Below are 22,688 nucleotides of genomic sequence, written 5' to 3'. Positions count from 1 at the left end.
TTAACTCATTATTAAATATTCACAATAAACCTTTGACGTAGATAGTATTAATTTACTTTATTGTGAGAAAGCTGAGGCATGATGGAATAAAGTGATTTGCCCTAGTAAGTGGCAGAGCTAGAATTTGAACCCAGAAGCTTAACTCCAGACATCACTATACTTGTCTGTCTTTCTCCTCCACTAGAAAGTCTGTCACTTCTACTCCAAAAGGTCTTGCCCCCATTACCTGTCCCCTTCACTTCCCCACCCCATTTCGCCGACACAGTAAATACTTAATAAATATTTTTGAAGGAGTGATAAAAACATATGAGGAGAAAGTTTAAGAGACCTGGGTTCTCTGTCCCACTCTGACAGTGGCAGCTGCATGTTTAAGTTGGGTTCCTCAGAAGCAGAGCCTAAGGCAGGAGTTCAGATGCATGCCTGTTGCATGCTGCCAGTCTCACCCTGTCGGTGAGTCCTGTTCCCCTTCCCCAATAAAATCTTTAAAAAAAAAAAAAAAAAAAAAAGAAGAAGAAGAAGCAAGTAGTCAAGAATGAAGGCTGAGTTCAAATCCAAAGGATAGAAATTGGAAGCCAGGGTCTCCTATCACCCTGTCGGTTACACCACATTGTTTTTATCAAGGTAAATATTTTGTCCCAATGACCATTCAACAAATAATTATTGAGCCCCTACTGTGTGCCAAGCACAGATAAAATAGAGATCAACTTATGGGGCTTATGGACTTACTAGGAAAGATCAGCTTTGCTTTATGAAAACATGGGTGAAAAAGGAAAACGATCCAGGCTTTCTGAAAGCCAAATTTCCAGCATTTAAAAAACTTTAAACATACATGCAATTATAGGCTGTCATTTCCATATCTGACATTCTATGCCATAAAACTCATTATTATGCAGAATGATGCATACGCCAGGATTCTTACTGGAATGTTGTTTTAACAGTCAAAACAAAAACAAAAACAAAAACAAAAAAAACCCTTAAATGTTAATCAATAAAGGAATCAATAGATGAATTAGAGTACATTCCATTTTATAAAATTCTATGGAGGCTTAAAAAAAAGCAAGTATTGATGTGTGTTTTGATCTGGAAAAATAGCCAAGGTTTGCTTGTTTTTGTTTTAACAGCGAAAATTTGTTAAATGACACACAAAAAATCCCACAATAGTGTACATATTGTGGTCATGTTTATGTATGAAAATTCAGGTTGTGTGAAGGGAATAGCATAAACAAACAGAAAAAGGTCCAGGTCTGGGATTTTGCAATGAGAAGATGTGTGACTGTTGACTGTTAGCCTTTATTCTGTATGCTCCTTTATTGTTTGAACTGTCCACAACTAGCTTGGGTTCATGCATTACTTCTATAATTTGGAATACCTTTTTTTGTAGTGTAATAGTTATACAAGGAGCTGTGGAGAACATAGAAAGAGAGAGATTCTGGGGTTCAAAAGTGGTGTCTCTAAAGAAGTGGCATCCAGGGCCAGATCCCCGCCAGATCTCCAGTCCTAATTCCTGAACCCTGTGAATATGTCAAGGACATTACAAAGGAGAATTAGAGTTGCAGCTGGAATTACGGATGCTGATAAACTGACCTTGAAATAGGGAGATTATCCAGAAGGGACCAATGTCATCACAAGTGTCCTTAAAAGTGGACGAGCCAGACAAAAGAGGACAGTCGGATGGATCTGTGTGAGGAAGAACAGTCAGCGAGAGACGCGATGCTGCTGGCTTTGACCATGGAGGAGTGGTCCAAGAGCCAAGGAATGCATGTGGCCTCTAGAAACTGGAAATGGCAAGGACATGGATTTTCCCTTAGAGCCTCCAAAAAGGGGCACATCTATACTGACACCTTGATTTTTATCCAGTGAGACCCATGTCAGATTTTGACCTCCAGAATTGTAAGGTTATGAGTTTGTGTTGTCTAAACTGCTACGCTCGTGGTAATTTGTTACAGGAACAATAGCAAACGAATACAGTGGGAATTCAGAGAGATGTTCAGAGGTAGTGGACATTTGGGGAGCAGAATGGACAGGAATTGCTCGTGACTGGATGTGCAGGATGGTAGAGCAGGGGATGTCAAAGTGGTGTCCCAGAATTGGCTTCCGCGATTTGATGCAACATGGTGCTATATATATACTAGGACTGAGACTGTAGAGAAGGAGCAGGTTAAACCAGTAGGATGATTGTGACTTAAATTTTGGAGATGATGAGTTTCAAGAATAGGAAGAATCCAAGAGGAGAGTTGGATGCATAAATCTGGAGCTCAGGAGAGGGGCCTGGGCTGTGTCTCCATATTTGGGTTTATTGGCATAAGGAGGAAGTAAATTTGTGCTATAGGATAAGACCATGGTGAAACAACTTTTGACAGTAACATCTAACACATTTTTTCTGCAGTTTTTTGAGTGTCTTCTCTGTTAATGCTGTTCTACTAGCAATGATTTTCTTCCTGTTACTATTTTAACATTATGTTATCACTCTGGACAGTGTGAAAATAATTAGAATTTAAATATGCTTTTCTCAAAGCATTGTTTTTGTCAGTCCTGGGTATTGGGTGTTAGAAAAATGAGATGGATGAGCTGAAGACAAGATGAAGACTTGAGTTATACCAGAGTGGTCTTGCACTGTTGAAGGTCCAGACAGTGTGGAGTTGGGTGCAGCTATAAATTCCAGAATCAAGATGGAATCAGAAAGCGTAAAAGAGAGGGAACCAGCAGATAGGTGAGACCCAACCAACTAGATCAGTGAGAAGTGCCTGAAAGATTCACACAGTAGAGGACAAATAAGAAGCAAATAGTCAGGGCCTGGCCCAGTGGCTCCGGTGGTTGGAGCTCTGCTCCTAATGCTGAAGGCTGCTGGTTCAATTCCCACATGGGCCAGAGCCAGTGGGCTCTCAACCACAAAGTTGCCAGTTCGATTCCCACAAGGGATGATGGGCTGTGCCTCCTGCAACTAACAATGGCAGCTGGACCTGGAGCTGAGCGGCGCCCTCCACAACTAAGATTGAAAGGACAACAACTTGACCTGGGAAACGTCCTGGAAGTACACATTGTTCCCCAATAAAGTCCTGTTCCCCTTCCCCAATAAAATCTTTAAGACAAAAAAAAAAAGAAGAAGAAGCAAGTAGTCAGGAATAAAGGCTGAGTTCAAATCCAAAGGACAGAAATTGGAAGCCAGGGTCAGATCTACAATAGGAGAAAGGGGCTTTAGCTGTTGAGAAAGCAGGTGTCATTGGATTAGGGCTTGGGTCAGAAGAGCAGGCACAGAGCAACTGGATCACAAGTGTTATGTGCAATACAAATGGGGACTAGGTACAAGAAAAATCTTTATTGACCCAGAGTGCTTTGAAACAGTTTTTCTGGAGTGGGAAGTAACTGGTGGAACCCAGTGATTGTCCCATGGTTTATGTTAAGGAGACATAAAAGAATCCCAAGAAGGGAAACCATGTTACTTGTATATTTTTGGATGTGATAACTTTATATTTTTTAGAAAACAACTTTAGTTTTAGATTATATCATGAGCCCATCCCAAGTTATTTTTGTTTTCCTCTGAATCCCAAATGTGTGACTTATGTCATATTTTACCTAAAAGCAACATAACTAAAAGTATGGGGAATCTTTTGTTTTCAATTCTATGGCTATCACAAATGCATATCTGACCAATGACATTTCACTAAGGGGATGGTGTAGTTGGTGCCATCCGCTCTGCAATACAATTTCTCAAATAGCCATCTTTCTTCTACCAATGACAGGCTAGTCATTAAATGTAAATTATCTGAACACAGGTAGGTATTTCAGAAGTACTTAAATATCCATTATTACCTTTGTCAAGCTCTTCAAAATAGATCTGAGGTTAAGAAAAGAAAAATCTCCTTGCGAGGGAGTCAATGAGAAAAGACTCACTGTTGAGGTGTATACCAAAGGCACAATTGCTTTCATTCTGTGGTCTTATTCTAAGAATCCAGCTGTCTGTCTGGCTGTAAACCTTACTGGTCCGGTAATTATGTTGACTCCTCACTTCAGCTGTAGGGCTTGCAAACGTAAGGTTAGAACAACACTGTTTTGATGGTGAGGGGGAATAAACACAAACATCAGTAGTTTAGCTTTACTTAAGTTCTCCCTGCCCAACCCCGTCTTCATCATGGCGCCTCTCTGTAACTACTTCCTCCTGTCCTGCCGGAGTCTGTCAATGTAAGATACATAAAAATCTGTAGAGAATTTTTATGAGTTTATATGAGCCAAATTGAAGAGAGAGAGAAAGAGAGCGAGAGAGAGAAAGAGAGAGAGAGAGAGGCAACAAAATATATATACACATTTTAAGAAAAGAAGAAACTATCAAAATTGTAGTATTCAACATATACTGATAGCAAAAGATACATATAAATCACGTTTGACTTCTGCAATTGCAAGAGGTGCCCAAAGTGGTTACCATCAGCGTGATTACGGCGAACTACTGCTTGAGCAAAGTTGACCAAAGTGTCCACTTGTACTCTTCTACATTTTTTGGCACCCCCGGTGTGTGTGTGTGTGTGTGGGTGTGTGTGTGTGTGTACAAGAAGCAAGATCTCAAATGCTCTGCAGAATAACTGTTTTTCTTTTATGCATTTGAAATTAAGGAGGGAACAGAAGGAAGTTTACATGAAGGTGGGTGAAAGCAAGGTGAGGGTTGGATTACAGGTTAATTAAGATTATGTGCTGTCTCAAGTCAGTCTGCTTTAGAAGAGGGGCTGGAAAGGGGTCATTTCAAAGGTATGTTAACCTAGATGAACAGAAGCAATGCACAGGGCTTGCCCGAGGCAAAGATAAGTCTTTACTAAAGCAGTTATCTGCCTGGGGTGTGGCTACCCACAATGCCCTGCCCAATTAGGAATTTATAATCAGATCACCCAGTGAGGTTACTTTCCATAAAACCCCTTTTCCATCCACAAGTATAGCCATATAATCATTATTATTAAATATAGTGAACAGAAAATTCACCATTTTAACCATTTTTAAGTGTACAGTTCAGTGGCAGTAAGTACATTCACAGTGTTGTGCAACCGTCACTACCATCTATCTCCAGAACCTTTTCATCTTTCCAAACTGAATCTGTACCCATTAAATACTAAGTCCCCATTGTGCCCTCCTCCCAGCCCCTAGTAATGCCATTCTACTTTCTATGAATATAGGTAGAATCATACAACATTTGTCCTTTTCTGTCTGGTTACTTCACTTAGCATAATATCTTAAACGTTCATCCATGTTATATAGCCTGTGTCTCAAATACATTTTTTTTAAAAAATTTGTTTTTTATTGGGGAATATTGAGGAACTGTGTTTTTACAGGGCCCATCAGCTCCAAGTCATTGTCCTTTAGTCTAGTTGTGGAGGGCATAGCTCAGCTCCAAGTCCAGTCCCGTTTTCAATCTTTAGTTGCAGAGGGTGCAGCCCACCATCCCATTTGGGAATTGAACTAGCAACCTTGTTGTTGAGAGCTCACACTGTAACCAACTGAGCCATCTAGCCACCCCACAAATACATTTTTAATAATTTTGAGTACACTACAAAGCTAATACCTTGTGAATTTGTGTCCTATGGCCCAAACTCTATTCAAAACCCCTAATGAGCATGCCAACATTTTGAAAACTACAGCTATTTCCCATCAGTGTATCATTTATCTTACTGATTGTTCCAGCTCTATAAATTAATAAAGAATGGCAGAAATTATTAAAAAAACAAAATTATCAGCCATATATATAGACTTTGAACAAGAAAGTTGAAAATTGAATTCAGAGTCCTGAAACTGACTTTTTGAACCAAAAATATTCAGGAGACTAAAAAATGTTAGTGGCAATTTTCAGGGCCAGTCAGCATGCTTGCAGTCAGGTAGAATTTTCAAATCTAACTACAACATTACTTCATTTTCTACATGAACAAGAATGTCCTTATAAATTCTCCTCTATGTGCTTGTGATGGTTGATACTATGTGTCAACTTGACTGGGTTAAGGGTTGCCCAGATAACTGGTAAACATTATTTCTGGGTGTGTCTGGATGGTGTTTCTGGAAGAGATTAGCCTTTGAATTTATGAACTGAATAAAGACGATGGCCCTCCCCAGTGTGGGTGAGCATTGTCCAATTCCTTGATGGACCAAATAGAACAAAAAGACAAAGAAAGGGTGACCTTGCTTTCTCCCTGCTTGAGCTGAGACATCCATCTTCTGCTCTCAGACATTGATTCTCCTGATTCTTGTGTTTTCACATCAGAACTGGACTTACATTATCAGCCCCTGAATCTCAGACCTATGATGGGCTTGGACTCAACTACATACACCACCAGCTTTTCTGGCTCTCCAACTTGAATACAGCAGATTGTGGGTCATCTTGGCCAACATAACCACATTAGCCAATTCCTAGCATAGATCACACACACGCACACACACACACACACACACACACACCCGGTGCCAAAAAAATGTATACACATGACTTATATTCATCTTTTGTTATCAGTATATATTATTATGCTTTTAATACAGTTTTTTCCTTTCTTAAAATGTGTATATGTATATCTCTTCAACTATCAGAAGATATATATATATATATATGTATATATATATGTGTTTGTGTGTGTGTGTATATATATATGTGTATATATATATATATATATATATATATATATACACATATATATATATTCTGTTGGTTCTGTTTCTTGGAAAAACCCCGACTAATACAATGCTTATACCATAAGCTGAGGACCTTTGAGCTGAGACATTGTAGCGGTACTAGAAACAGGGGACATTAGTTTATGCTCTATCTGTCATAGTGGTTTCTTTACATGTCTCCATCTGCTCATCCCACTGTAAATGTGTGATTCAACTATCAGAAGAGATATTTCTTTCCCAAGAACATGGCACTTTCGGTGGACATGACTACCACAGAATTAGGTAGGTTTTCCCAATGCTTAAAAATTACTTTAGCAAGAAATGTAGAACAATAGAAATAAGGGTAACAAGGATCCAAGGTTAGAAATCTACTCATGGTTCAAACACCTTCATGAACACTCATCTGTATGAATTGCCACTTCTCAGGCAAGATGAGAATCTAAATGGGCTGGTGCTATTACTGTCATTCAGGTTCTTGAGTTCCCCAAAATAGAAATCAAGAGGAAACCACAGAAAAATTTCTAGATAGATTTTACTAAGTTAATGGTCGAGCACAGAGAAAGCAAGACAGAGGAGAGGAAGGTTGGTTCTGCTTGGCTACTTTTATAAGCTGGGGACAAGCGGCCTTGAGCAAAAAGGTGGGCTTTTTGAAAGCAGTGGGCTTTCTTTACTGGTTACATTTCCTGGTAACTGTGTTCGCGCCTGCACTGAGGGGCAAGATGGCCCACTGCTCGTTATCGTGACCCCAAGAAGTCGTGATCAACTGTGTATGCAGAATGGGGGTTTAGACATCTGTATGGAAGTAATCAGTTAGAAGGGAGGTAATGATCAGCTACTTACTCGTATGTGTTTTTGCGTAAGGGGTGATGAGGCGGTGGTCAGCTTATCCCACATTCCTTCTGGCCACCCAGCATTCCTTGGCCCTGGGCCCAAGTCCCTATTCTGTCTCAGCACCATTTGGAAACCCAAGTAGTCCCCTGTTGTATTTCCCAAGGGATAGCATCTTCTTTAATCATTTGTGAAAGGCTACTCTAGAAATAATTTAAAAATGGTGGTTGGTAGCCCTCTTTTGACTCTGCTACCCAGGAAAATCAATCCTTTTTCTGAACATTAACCCAAAGGATAGATTTTTAAAGTTTTATTTAAATGTATTCTGATACATGTTAATTTTAACAAGTAGTTGCTTTCAATTGGTTTAAAAATATCTTAGGACAGAAATATACCACACATGGTTTACAAAAAAGTGTAAATCCAGGGGTTCCCTGATATACCCCATGATAACTCCAAGTTCTGCTTCCCAGAGGCCACCGTCACGTTTCTTGAGTTTTGTCCATTTTCCCCCAGTTTTTTACATATGGTCAATTTCATATATATATATATATATATATATATATATATATATATATACATACATATATATATATAGTTATACATATTTTATGCATAGTTATATTTTATATATAGTTATATTTTATATATAATATATTAATTTTAGTCATCTCCATACTTTTATTTTCTGCTACAGTAGAAAGAATTTAGCTTTATTACATAATCTGCCCACCTGCCCTATTTTCCCAGTATAATTTTTTTGGTTATAGCAGTAAATGCTCTCTATATTTTGTGATTTTTATCATTGCTTACTTATGAGCCAAAAACTATATTATGATTATGGTTTATTTTCTGTTCCAGTTTTTGGATTTCCCATTTCTGGTTGTCTTTCTCTTCTTTTTGTAATGGCTCTTTTATAATAATCCTTTCTATTTTAAAGAGCTTACATCTTGCAAGGTGACATGTATTTTGTTGTTTATCTTCCAGTTACCTGATGCTTTGTGATGCCACACTAAGTTTGGGAGGTGTCCCCCACCCCAACCTAGCCTGCCTGAGCACCCCAGGCTGGTTCCAGGGACATGATTACTGGTTTTGCCTAAAATTCACTTGAAGTGAAAATAATCACATTCTGATGAGGAAATAGTACTTTGCAGTCAGATAGTCAAACACAGCCTTTAACAGCCGAATCTGGAGCCAAGTCTATGATTTCAATCCATTTCTGCCACTTGTTAACCATGCTACCTTGGGAAATCACATCATTTTACCTCCCTAAGCTTTGTTCCCTACACTTGTAAAATAAAGGCAATACCTCCCAGAGTGGTCAGAATATAAAAGAATGGCTATCACATGTAGCCTAGACAGTCTCCGATTCCAGGAAACGCTCCCTTCATGTTGGCTAGTACGTATTGTTATTGCTGATATTGTTTTCAAGGGACTTTTTATTCTTTCTTATTTAGTTATTCTAACTCTTCCAGAAGCTAAGGAAATCTGGAGTTACTCCCATTTGGAGAGGAGAGCTGTCCATCTCAGAGAGGCTCTCAGGACCATAGGGTGTGCCACATAGCGGAGGCGGGACTGGTATTCGAGACAGCAAGCATAAAGGAGTGTGTAGTGCCTGTTCTCGGGATGTGGACTACCTGGGCTTGAATCCCATGTCACCTACTTTCTACATGGGTGAATGTGGGCACATCCCTTAACCTCCCTGGGCCTTAGTTTCCTTATCTATACAGTGGGACTAATAATAGTTTTTTTATAATGTAAATCCCTGTGAAGGGAGTGAGTGTTCATGTACAGAATGGTGTCTGGTACACAGTTAGTCCTGTGTAAGTATAGTTTAAAAGCATTTTCTGGTCCCTGGCAAGATGCTGGGCCACTCCCCCAAATGGCCTAACTCGAGAGTTATCATATCTCCATTTTACAGAAGTTCAGAGCTCAGGTGAACTTCTCCTGCTTGCTAGTCCTTCTCTAAATCTCTGCTCACTCTCCCAGTTTATAGAACTGAATTGGGAGATTCCAAATCCAGTAGCTGTTAGACGAGGTATATGCTTAAAGCCGGACAACCTGCTAAGTATGGTCAAGAGTTGCAATGTCCCTGAAAGCAGGTTCAGTGCTAAGATGACAGTGAAGATACGAGAGCATTGTGTTGGAGTCTGAAGACCTGGGTTTCCTTCAGTCTCTTCCAAGACACACCTTCCATATAAAGAACATGTGATGAATGAGTAAAGTCATTGGTCAAAACAGTGTTTGTTCTAAGTTTTGCAAAAAATTTCAGAAGCAGGGATTCTGGGGCCTATTTACTGTCTTCCTATAGGAATATAGCTATACATTAGCATAATAAAGACTTTGAGAAGTGCCATAAAGAAAATTTATGTAACCCATTGTTTCCCAAATTTATTTGACTAAGAAATCAATCCCCTCCTTCCCAATTCCCCTTTCATAAAGCTGGTGTTGCCATGAACACACTTTGGTTAGTGCTGAGTCAAACTAACAAGTGCATGCTCCCATGTATGTTTAATAATGAAACAAAAGGATTAAGAAATAGTACATATTAAGTCTTGAAATGTCTGATCTTAAAACCTGTAGCAAATTTTCTGTATTGAACAATGTCTACTAAATGCTTCTGGAAGTAACCTGCTGGAACTCAGGAGCGGAATGACGTATTCCATGCCCTTGGTTTACATGGGTGCTGACCAGCAAGGTCTTCTATTGTATGTGAGGGTGTGTCCTGGCTTCCAGTGGTACCAGCAGTCCTCCAGCCTTACCTACTCAGTCTCAGAAAAAGGGTCCTTCTGGAGAAACATGAGAGGACCCAGGACACCTCCAGAATCTCATAGTTACCTTACTAGAGCTCACCATTCCTACCCCACTGTATTTCTAGGGAAGCAGGATTCCCTAAGAAGGGCAGGGGTGGGGTGTCTGATACAGAGTAATGGCCACCACTGATAGAATAGCACTAGACACCATGGAGATTCTTTCTGCATTTAGTCAGGTATGTGAGCTTCACAGGAACGTTGCTCTAGGATTTGTAACTTTTTAATTTTCCTGTTAAGTTGCTTCCTCTGTAAATCTAACTCAAACTTGTTAGAATGTAGAACTGCATTTATTACTGTTTATGTTACAGTTGCATAGTATCACAGGGTACAACACAGGTAGATTGGTTCAACTGTGGGTTTCCTTTCCACACTGTCTTATTGAAGAACAGTATTAATTCAGTGACATAGATATTTTTTTATACTCTCACTGGAATGGCATAGTAACCACTGGGAAATTTGCAATCAGGAAGGGAACAGTAAGTCATTTCTATTCTAGTTCTAAAAATATTTGGCCTAGTATTTTCAGTGCTTTTTCAGGTATGAATACATGCAAAGGAATTCTTCTTAAATGACTTTTCTAAAATAATTTCTACCTTGTTTTTTCTTCAATGGTCATAAAATTCAGTAAAATGTCAAGTGGACTCTGTTAACACATGACTAAATTACGTTTTCAAATATATTTTTATTTTCCCTAAATAGTACTGAAAGGTGGTATATAGGCTCGTTCTAACCATCGGACCCTTGCTAGGGCATCTGCTTCATCATTACCTGGGGACATTAAGGGGGAGTGACCTGTGACATGCATTAGGGTCACCTCCTTTCTCTGCCCTAGGTCCCAGAGGTCCTGCCACATGGCTTGACCCCCCAATGGACGGTGTCCTACCAACCAGTTTTGGTGTTTCCACGTCGGGATCCACAATGTTAGGTCCCGGAACACTGCCCAGCTGTTAGTACAAATAACTAGGGGCCCGGGCTCGTGGCTGATTATCATCCACACAGCCCGTAGCGCAGCCCACCAGCTACTCTGGCCCATCCGAGTATCAAACCAAGTGGTGTCTGTTTGGGGCTACACACCAATAGCCGTCCAAGCGGCTGCAGCTCCTCGGCTAGAACTGTCGGTAAACCAGGCATCCTCAGGTACTGGGGGCTGTCCTTCTCTGTAGGGTGAGGGCTCCAAGTCCTCCCCTCTAGGCAGAGTGCTTGGCTCAGCCTGGGCTACAAGCTCCACAGGCCCCAGGACCTATTGTAGCTCTGTGCTCAGTGGGCTTGAACTAAGGGTGCTACGTTGCTCCAAGTAGGCACCCCACTTGGCGAGGGTGGTGGTCTGTGCCACCCCCATTTTGGGTCCCTGGGTCCACTTATGGACCCACCTCTGGATGGAATAGGTTGTTTGAACCAACACCCGGGCCGTTCCTGTGATGGCTTCTGTGGCAGCTAGGGCGGTGTACATAGCAGCCAGCTATTTCTCTGTTAGAGAGTAGCGGACTTCTGCTCCTTTCCACAATTGGGACCAAAATGCCACTGGCGACCGGAGACGCTCCTGCTGTTGCCAGAGACCCCAACTGTACCTCTCCTGGGTTACGTGAACATCAAGTTCAAACGGGCAACCAGGGTCTACAACTTGCAGAGCCTGTGCCTGCTGCACGGCCTGTTTTGTGGCAACAAAGCCTTGCTCTACAGCCTCTGTCCAATCCCACGAGGCCCCCCTTTGTTATCTTGTTACACAAGGGCTTTGCCATTTGTGCTAACTGGGGTACAAACACCCGCCAATACCCCAGCAGAACCAAATACATCTGCAGTTGGGAAACCTTGGTCGGCCGGGGAAAGGCTTGTATTTTGTCAATAATCACCTCAGGTATGACCTTTGTCTTACCCAACCACAAAACCCCCAAAAACTTGATGGATAAGCCAGGGCCCTGGACCATTTCCTCGTTTACTGCCCAGTCACGTGACTTCAGGTGGCGGAGAAGAGAGGGAGCTGCTTGCTCTAAATCTGAAAGAGAATCAGATGTTAGTAAAATATCATCAACATAGTGAAACAAGGCCACAGAGGACGGGTGATCCCACTGTGCCAAATCCTGGGCCACGAGCCCGTGGCAGATAGTGGGGCTGTGCAAGTATCCTGTGGAAGAACTTGAAAAGTCCGCTGCCGCCCATCCCAAGTAAAAGCAAACTGCTCTTGACACTCGGGTGCAATGTCAATGGGGAAAAAGCATTGGCCAAGTCCACTACATAGTGATATGTTCCCAGGCGGACAGTCAGACGATCCATCAAATCGTGAATTGAAGGCACTGCAGCGTGCAAGGGTGGCATCACCTTATTTAACTCCCTATAGTCCACAGTCATTTACCAGCTCCCATCTGGCTTCTTGACAGGCCATACTGGGGAGTTAAAGGGACTGTGCGTTTGCCTCACAATATGTGCCTTCTCCAATTCCAATATTGTACGACCAATCTCCTCCTGCCCTCCTGGCAGGTGGTACTGTCACACTATAACCACGCACCAGGGCTGTGGCAACACTTGAGGAGGGTGGTGAACATGCCCGCGTGTCACCGCTTTCACCACCTGGATCCGGAGACGGAACTCTCCTACCGACGTCTGTAAGCTGAGGCCATGTAGCACGTCCACTCCTAGAATATACCCTGGAACGGGGGAGACATAAACCTTGTAGGTACAAGGGGCAAGCCTTCCTATACCCAGTGGTAAGGAAACAGCTTTTACAGTCACAGTCTTTCCCCCGTAGCCGTCAATGCAGATTGCTGGTCCGGGGAACAGTTCTGGGTTCCCATTAACAAGACTGCAGTCTGTGCCGGTGTCAACTAGGGCCAAAACCCTCTGCACATTAGAAGGGGACCAATGTATGGACAGTTCCACGTGGGGGCCTCCGGTCCCCGTTCGTCATCTCTGGCCGGGTACCTTGGCCTCACTCCTAATCAAGCTGAAAGGAGTCGGCCTCAAGCAGCAGCATGAAGTCCTGGAAGGACACGGATCACACTTTCCCAGACTTCTTCTCCTTTAGGCTTCACTGGAATTGCTGTACCTGACGCAACTGTTTCCAGAATTCCAACAAGAGTGCATTGGGTTGTTGGTCTATTTTTTCCCCGATCAACCCCTGCTGCCACGAGATCACACCACATCTGCATGCGTGTTACTCTCTGAGGCCCGCGACCTCACCCCCTTACTTTTGATTTGGGCTTCCAGGTCTTGACTTCTTGGACCTCCTGTCTTAACTTCCTTTGCCACCAGCTTTCAACATCCCCTAGGGTGGCCATGGCAATTGTAACTTCATGGATCTGCCACCCCACATAGGGCGTAAGAATGGCAACCTAGGATCCAAAAGCACTCGCAGGTGCAGTATCCAAAACCAGATCTCTCACGCTGGTTGTAAAACGCTGGTCATCTGGCCCCCGCATATTAGGGTTGAACATAGCATGTCTCATACCCATTTCACGGATGACTTGAGTAAATTCAGTTTACGATTGCCATTGACTCACAGTGTCTGGCAGCTCGCCAGCCTGTCCCCATACTGTGCGTACCGCAGCAGTGAGCCACTCCATTAGAGTGTGGTTGCCCTGGTCTTGGGCCAACCTATGGCAATTCTGTAACCTTTGTCGCAGGGATGGATGCACTGTCACAAAGGCTAGCTTTTCCATGTCGCCTGGGGAGCAGAGAATGCTGTCTGCCCCTCATCCCATAAACTTAGTAGCCAAGCCGAGACTGGCTCTCCAGGGCGCTGTCTGTACCGCCTCCCCAGCTCGTGCAACTCAGTGGGAGTGTAAGGGGTGTAGGTTGTGAACTCAGTCACAGCTGGGTTGCCTGCAGCAACACCCCCGGGTCCCAAAGGTTGCTCACGTTTTACCCTTTGCTTCAAGATTGGCCGGGCTTGGGGGTTGGGAGCTACATTGTCTCCACTCACCACTCGCGGGGGGTTGGGAGCTACTTTGTATCCACTCCCAATGTCCGCCTCTGCCTCAGAGTCTCCACTGTGGGGCTTATGCTTTAACAGGCGGACCAGAGCTTCCAGCGCCTCCCACCAGGACACCTGGTCCCGCACCTGGGCTAGTCCAGCAAGCACTTCCTCCGAGTTATGACGCATTGCGGTGAGAACCTCCATCAACCATTGGTCCCGAGCTTCCAACGCCTCCCGCCCGGGGCTGCTGGTCCGGCACCTGGGCTATTTCATTAAGCACATCTTCCATGTTATGACACAATGCGGTGAGGAACATCCATCCCACACAGCTGGCTGTACCCTTCTCCTCCTCCGGCAACCGCTCAGCCAGAGCCTGCAGGGCCTTCTCCACACTGGCTGGAGAACCATCCATGTCCTCCCACCCCTCGTTAGAGATCCATCTTCTGAGAACAGTAACTACCGGGTACCACACACTGTGTGGGGGCCACTTGTCCTCCTGCCCAGAGTCAGACTCCATTCCTACCTGGCCGGAATCCTGCTCGCCGTGCCAGGCGTCCGATTGGGTGGAGGCCTCAGTCCAAGCTGTCTGCAACCCTCGGAGCCTACAGCAGCAGCAGATTACCAAAAGGAAGGTGACGCCTTCTATGGCCAAGAGGGTGGTGTGCCATCTGGAGGCTCGAGTCTCCCAGGCAGATCGCGCCTCCCGTTCCTGGTACCACTCTTCATGGGCCTCCCGAAACTGAGCTTTCATATGTATAAAACTGCTCCATTACCTTATGGAGAGTTTCGACCGACACCAAACCCTGCTCGCTGTGCCATGTGTCATGCAGGGTCTCATGCGGGGGTCTCAGCTCCTGCTCCCCACATAAGAACGCAGGATACGGTGAGGCCAAAAAGGAACACTGATGGAGCAATAGGTAGGGAAGTCATACCACTATATTCTCGCTGGTGGTCGGGCGAGACACACGAAGTAGGATCCACATGATCCACAATCCGCCTACCACTTCTCTGCCTGCCAACCAACCAACCAACCAACCAACCAACCAACCAATGCAGGACGGCAGCTACATCAGCAGCCAATTGGCCAACTGGCTACAGCCAATGGGCCAACGGCCAATCACAACCTGAGCCAGCACCCCCCCCCCACGTGAGGTCGAGAGCCTGGACACTGCTCTCTGGGACTCTGTCCCCACACTTGCACTCCCTCCAGCTGAGGCAGTCGGTCTCCGGTCGTCAGTAGGCTGCTCATAGCAGCTCATGGCAGTTCTTGCCGGCCACTCAAGCTGGCTGCCGGCCACTCACGATGGCTGCCGGCCACTCACGCTGGCCACCGGTCGCTCATGGCAGCACACAGCAGCCCACACTAACCCTCAGCTGCTCATGGCAGCCCAGCTCCAGAGAGAGCTGTTGTTCACAATCTTATCTGTAGAGGGTGCAGCTCACTGGCCCATGTGGGAATCGAACCAGTGACCTCCGCGTTAGGAGCACAGTGCTCCAACCACCTGAGCCACCAGGTTGGCCCCAGAAAATATTTCTTGACCACTGTTCTATGCCAGCCACTGACAAACTGTAATAAACCAGCAGGAACTATCTCTTCTGTCATGGATCTTACATTCTAGTAGGGAAAATAGACACCAGGCACACTGTTACACATAATTAATTGACAGCGAGTGGATACATGCTGTGAAGAATATGGATATAGACCTGGAGGAGAATATAACCCACCTATTCAAGTCTCAGGGCTAAGATAAGGCAACATTGAAGCCAAAACATCTTTTATAACTCCCACAACAGTGTCGTCAGGATTCCCCACTTGATCATGATTGTCTTGCTCACAATAAATCATAGAAGGAAAAGCAATTACTCAAGATCACAGCAAATAGGTGATCTGTCTGGGATTCAAACCCAGGTTACCTTACATGTTTTCAATACCATAAAGTACACAGTGTCTGTTTTACGTATTTTCTAGAGGTATCCTGGTCACAGAATATTTTAACTAGGTAAACTACATTGTTTCAAATAGGTAAATATATTGTACAAAGTTCTAAATATACCATATATTGAAAAGTGGGTCGTCCTCCCGACCTTGTCCCCCCCCCCACCCCACTCCCAGTTCCCTGCAGGCTACGCCAGTCAAGTTTCCTGTATATTTGTCCAGAGGCATATTTAATACTTGCAGCTCCTACTTTGTGCCAGCTGCTTTTCAAAGTGTTTTACAAATGTTTACTTGTTTAATCCTAATAATAATTTTATGTATGAATATAATTATTAACCCCATTTCTCATGTACAGACGTATTTTTCCACACAAATGTTTTAGATTTTAAGTACACACCAAACTTTCAGATGCTTCTCCCTGTGTGCTAGTCAGCTTTTGTTTTGATAATACCACATAACAAGCAAGTCCAAAATCTCAGTGGCATAATCATTTATAAACATTTATTTTTTACTCATCAGTCGACTATGGTTTAGCTGTGGCTGAGTTGGGCTTGGCTCCAGACTGGAGGTCGGATTTGTGTCTGCTTCATGCAACTCTCCTTCCGGGACCTAGGCTGAAGGAGCATCATGAACCAGAGAGATCTTCATGGCAGGTCGCAGGAACATAAGAGGGAAAGTAGAAACACCCAACACCTCTGAAAAAAATCTCTACCCTAACTGGCATGTTCTCTCTTCATTCACATTTCATTGGTCAGTCAGGTAATATGGCCAAGTCCAAAACCAATGGGGCAGGGAACTATACTTCACACAGCAATTGCAGGAAAGGACAAAAAGTTTGAATGAAGTTATCTAATCTACACACCCTAAAAATCTACCTTTCATCTTTTGCAGCAAATATATATATATATAGGAACACCTGAAAAGATGTAACTATAAATGAATTAATAATTTTCCTGTGGTCTTCTGCTGGCAGGATATAAACAGCTGCCTCTTTTCTGTTTGCATTTCCCAGGTATTTGCATCATGTTTGGAAAGAAAAAGAAAAAGATTGAAATATCTGGCCCATCCAACTTTGAACACAGGGTTCATACTGGGTTTGATCCACAAGAACAGAAATTCACTGGCCTGCCCCAGCAGTGGCACAGCTTGTTAGCAGACACTGCCAACAGGCCGAAGCCCATGGTGGACCCTTCGTGTATCACACCCATCCAGCTGGCTCCCATGAAGGTATGGTGAGGATTCAGTCTTTCAATTGGCTGAAAAAGCATGTTCTCATTTGATGAAGTGTATCTTCTTTGCGGGCAAACTAGAAAAGGTCTAAGCCTTGTGTTTGTTTTTAAATACCCACACATTAGCCACAATTATCCTTCAATGATGATAATGCTTACCACTTATTGTAAATTGCAGCACATGAAGAGGAACCTCAGCTTTTAGATGTGAGATCACTTTAAAATCAGACACATAAAATGCAATCACAAAGTAGCAAATTTTTATTTCACTTTACGTGGTGTTTGCTAGTCTTTCTACTGAAGAAGATTATCTCCCCTTTCTGGTAAATATTGGCTGTAACTTTTGGTTAAACATTATATTAGATAACCTTTTGTTGTTTTGCATTTGCCCTCAGAATGTTTAAACTTTTATATAAAATTTAATGTTAAGATATTTTAATAACAAATGATTTATATGTGCATATACACACATGCATATATACACATATACATGTTTTACATATGTAAGCATATATATATATATATAGAAGTATGCATACATATGTATTCAAATTTGTCTTTATAGTCTAAGAGACTATTTCAAATAAAAGTAAATAATTTGAGTACTAGAATAGGATATAATTACCTTAAACAAATGGCTAGTAGATATGTGGCAAGAAACATTCATGAAAATAATTACATTAAAGCAGAAATCAGACCCAATCAATTTCAGATACAGTAATTTACTACAAAGAAAATCCAGCCATTGCAGGTTTCTTCTACACCACAGAATAAGAATTCCATAAACCATCAAGTAATTGCCCCAAAGCTCCCTATGGTACTTAAACATTGTTGAAGTTTATCATCACGCTATCGAATAGATCAGATTCTAGTCTGTACTCATATCTCTTGCTCATTATATTAGTAGACATGAGTACTTTATTCTATGTTAACAAGAATGTTGACTATATTGTATTTAAATGATAGGCCAAACAAAAGTAGATGCATTTTTTTTTAAGGATGCAAAGAAGGAGCGTAGCTGATAAATTGTGGGAAATGCTTATAAGATGTCATCTGAGCTGACTAAATTAGAATTGCAATTCCATCATTCATGCACAGTCTTGGTCATTCTGTTCTGGTATTGAACTCGCGATACTGTCCTATATAAAGATCAATACAGACTCTTCTAATCCTGCATCTTGTGAATTTGATTTTTTGATAGGATTTTCTAACCTTTCAGGCCAGCTAAAATGTAAAATATTCAAAAGATGGCTATTTGAGAAGATAAATCTTTAGGGGAAAAAAATAACCTCCTATTTTAAATAGGTATTACTGATATTTAATAGAAACTGACCAATTAACCAACCAATATTAAGCAATATCCTACCATTAAACATAACGTTTTTCCCGAAGAGACGGCTAATGCTTAATGACCAAATAATAAGGAAGACTACATCTAAAGAGAAGTTGGGATTGGAAAGAATATACTTTTTGGTTTTATTATTTTCCTCATACCCGGGTTTGTATAAAACCTGGAAAATGGAATATGCCGTGTGCCCAGAAAAGTCCTCGGCTATTGATCATCATGGTGAAGGAAAAATACCCAAAGGAAATGAGGGCTTATTGTCTTACTCTTGAGTATAATTATCATTTGATGAGCATTCTAGAAGGACACTGTAGAACATTCTAGAGTCCTAGTGTAACATCTTAGCTAAAGGCCCAGAACATGTGTTCTCTTGTTACAGTGTGCTTATTTTAGGACAGAGTATTATTTATTTCCCCATGGTTTTTCAGTGGTCCAGGTCCTAACATGTACTAGCTGGTAGTGAAGGAAGAAGCTCCCCTCTCAGTGATAATCTACCATGTTCAGTGGACACAGGACTTAAGAGAACCCCTGGCTCATTCCTTCCATCTCCTCCATAGGCTGGTTCATTATCTTCTATGACAAAATTTATCAGCCTCGTTAAGAGTTGGAGCAAGTTTTCCTAAGTGCTGAACTCCTGAGCCCATGATTCTCTTACGTCTTGGCTTTCTAGCCCTGATGCCAAATGTGTGAGTGATACAGGTTAGCTGGCATGTCCCTAGGTAGACAGGGAGTGGTGGAATAAACAAAGACAGTCATATCCTAAAACTCCAGGTTTTGAAATCACTCCTTCCGCTCCAGGACATAATGTAACAAGGCCTTGAGATTAATCATAACATTCCTTTTGGCCTGACAAATGGAGCAGATCTGATAGATAAGAGTGGGTTATTTTGCTAATTCTTTAGAATAGGCAAGCAGAACAAAGCCGGTAAACAAATTTCATTAGATGGTGCCAGTTCCCTTCTTCAAACAGTTCCATTTTTCAAACAGCTCCCCTTCCCGAAACAGGCAAGGGAAGGTGTACAAATAAGAGCTTCTGCCTCAGTCACGGGGCACCCCCATTCAGGACCCCCTCCCGCTTGGGAGCTCTGACTCATTGCTTTCAATAAACTATCCTCTTTTGAAAACTCTTTGCCTCTCCTGGGTCCGTGTGTCCATTCTTCAGTCTCATGAGACACAATCCCAGAAACTGCCAGCAGATCCAACATCATCTACATCATTTGGGGACTCACAGGAAAATATTCCTACATCATGAGCATCCAGTCTGAAATGAAAATGTTTGTTATAGACACTTACATACCAACTGGGGGATGACTGGAACATATATCTCAATTATAGATTCAGGCCTGGATTTCTGCAAATGAGACTTCAGGCATTTGACTGAGAAAAAAAAAACAAATGAAAACAGACAAGCAATGACAAAACAATAGTCAGAGAGGGTAAATTTTCCCCGGAAAGAGTAGAGTTAATCAAATGCTTTGAACTGAAGAACACCCAAGAAATCTATACGTCATACTCTCACCAAAGTCCTTTAGATTAAATTCTCTCTCTCCCCAACTCCTCTGAGTGCAGTTAGCACCACTGGCAGGTGTTGGACAATACTGGTCGTCTGAAGAATCCTGCTGACTCTACCAGCCTCTTAGAAAAAGGAAATTAAAAAGTTCAAGGGGCCAAGTATATTATGTGGTTTGGATGACCCTACTATTTGGAAATGCCTTCACTGGAGAGATCTTCCAAGTTACTTGAGAACAACATATTATGAACCATGCAGAATATATCTCAGGAGTCAGAACAATCCTTCAAATAAGAAGCTATGAATGAATTGATAGAAAGGAGTGAATAGATAAGCATTGTGCAGATTTAAAGCCATTTTAGCAGTTATTTAAGTAGAACCAACAATTCTAATTTGGTCAACTTGTTCTTTAAAGGGGTCAAAGAAAAATGAGACAAGAGATTACACGGTAAGAGCAGTAAATGGAAGAATTCTACAGTGCCTTATGTTTTGGCCAAGTACAGTTTTTCTGTATTTATCATTGAGCTTCGTTCTGTCAGGCTGGTTCTGAATGGAAATTCACCATTGCAACTAACACTCTCTTCTCTGATTGATTAGGATTTCAGCTGTTCCTACTCAGAAGCTTCATGTCATATGTACCAGGACATACCTCTTCTAAGTAGACTTATTTAGATCAGTGTTTCTTAAACTACAGTTCATCAGAATCACCTGGAGGACTTGATAAAACACTGACTAAATGCATCCCTAGAGTTTCTAATTCATTAGGACTAGGATGGAGTCCAAGAATTTGCACTCCAGGTGATGCTGATGCTTCTGGTCCAGGGACCCCACTTTGAGAATCTTGATTTAGGTAGTTATAAAGGAATTTATCCACATAATGTATGGTCAATGTAAGTTTACACTGGCCAAGATTTCCAAATTTTCAGAAATTTAACCAGAAGCCACAGATTGACTTGGATTTGCATCAAAAGTTAAAGTTCATGTACCCAGGCCAATGGCAGGTAAGCAGACTGAGATAACATGAACACCCAAAGGTGGGGGGAGAAGCCCTTTAAAACAACAGAGGATAATATTAAAATGACTTTGTAGCTTCTACCTAAAGTGAACCAATAGCATATCTTAATATTTGCTTCAGATTTGTTTTTCATTTCCAAACAGAACTATAGAAATAATATTAAATACTATTATTTTGCATATTTAAATGTTATTAAAGGATGTCATCTAAATTTCATTAAAAGCATATTCTTTTTTATTTAACAAAAATTGTTTTGAGATAAATTCATATTGATATGTAGAAAATGTATTTATTTAAAAGTTAATTTTTATAGTTTTTGCACAAGGTCACAGAGCAAGTTAATGTCAGATGTCAGATGTGGTTTCTGTGTATAGGGATGCTTCTGATTCAAACATTTAGAAAACATAGAGTTACCTTGTTTCCCTGAAAATAAGACCTAGCCGGACCATCAGCTCTAATGCGTCTTTTGGAGCAAAAATTAATATAAGACCAGGTATTATTATATTATATTATATTATATTATATTATATTATATTATATTATATTATATATTATATTAAAGACCAGGTCTTATATTGTAGTAAAATAAGACCAGGTCTTACATTAATTTTTGCTGCAAAAAATGTATTAGAGCTGATTGTCCAGCTAGGTGTTATTTTTGGGGAAACACTGTAGTCCAGGAATGAGCACTCACTTGAGAATCTGATGGGAATATCATTTAAATGCCTACCTGCTTACACTTCTTATCATTACTGCCATGTAACTTTATTTCCTAGTTGTAGAGTACTCAGAGCCCTTTCCTTAGTCTCTCATGATGCATTTAATACACACAGTCTTCTCAAGTGAAGTAGGCAGAATATTTAAACAAGAAATGTCAATGAAAATGTGCACTAAGAAGCAAATAAGTAAATGTTCAAAAACGTGCTGCTCACTCTTTCACCAGGATGGCCTTCCTCCGCCCTGAGCTGATCATGTCTGAGGTCAAACAGCAAACCCTCAGATCACAAGCTTCTCTCCAAACTTCTGTTGGTTTCCAATTGAGTGGCCTGCTCTGAACTCCTGACAGCTGAACTTGTCAAATGAGGATGGTTGTGCTTTGATAACTGGAAAATTCTATATAAAGGGAGATGATATTCTCAGGAATGGCTTGTTTGCCCCAACTCTTCTCTCCTGGCAGGGGTGAACTAACCGAAAATAATGCCTCTAAATCAAAAGAAAAAGCATGTGGCTCTCTGTGACTCCCACACATGCTTGGAATTTGAAAGATTTAATTTTATCTCTCATTTAGCATCTTAGAGAAATTGGGGCAGTGAGATGGCAACTGTAGCCTTCTTTGGGGGCACTGTGAAATTCTGTAGTTTTTATCATTTTGTCATGTAATATTAAATATAAGCATTATATTGTTGGCTCTATTTAGACTTGTGCAAAAGCAGTTTATCAATACTTTGATCGTTTCCAAGCAGCACATG

General features: G+C 41.8%; 1 protein-coding gene across 4 annotated transcripts in view; it reads left to right on the top strand.

The window, feature by feature from the left end:
- PAK5 (p21 (RAC1) activated kinase 5) overlaps positions 1-22,688 on the top strand; it is a 283,597-nt gene that overhangs the window by 156,436 nt on the left and 104,473 nt on the right. For all 4 annotated transcript variants that reach the window (XM_033095502.1, XM_033095504.1, XM_033095503.1 and 1 more), the window contains one exon: positions 17,133-17,347. In XM_033095502.1, coding sequence (XP_032951393.1) covers positions 17,144-17,347 — 204 coding nt within the window. In that variant the 5' untranslated portion in view covers positions 17,133-17,143. The remainder of the gene's footprint in view (positions 1-17,132; positions 17,348-22,688) is intronic.

The sequence above is a fragment of the Rhinolophus ferrumequinum genome, chromosome 23 (assembly GCF_004115265.2).
Source record: "Rhinolophus ferrumequinum isolate MPI-CBG mRhiFer1 chromosome 23, mRhiFer1_v1.p, whole genome shotgun sequence".
Lineage (NCBI taxonomy): Eukaryota > Metazoa > Chordata > Mammalia > Chiroptera > Rhinolophidae > Rhinolophus > Rhinolophus ferrumequinum.
This window is presented reverse-complemented; position numbering and strand designations above follow the sequence as displayed.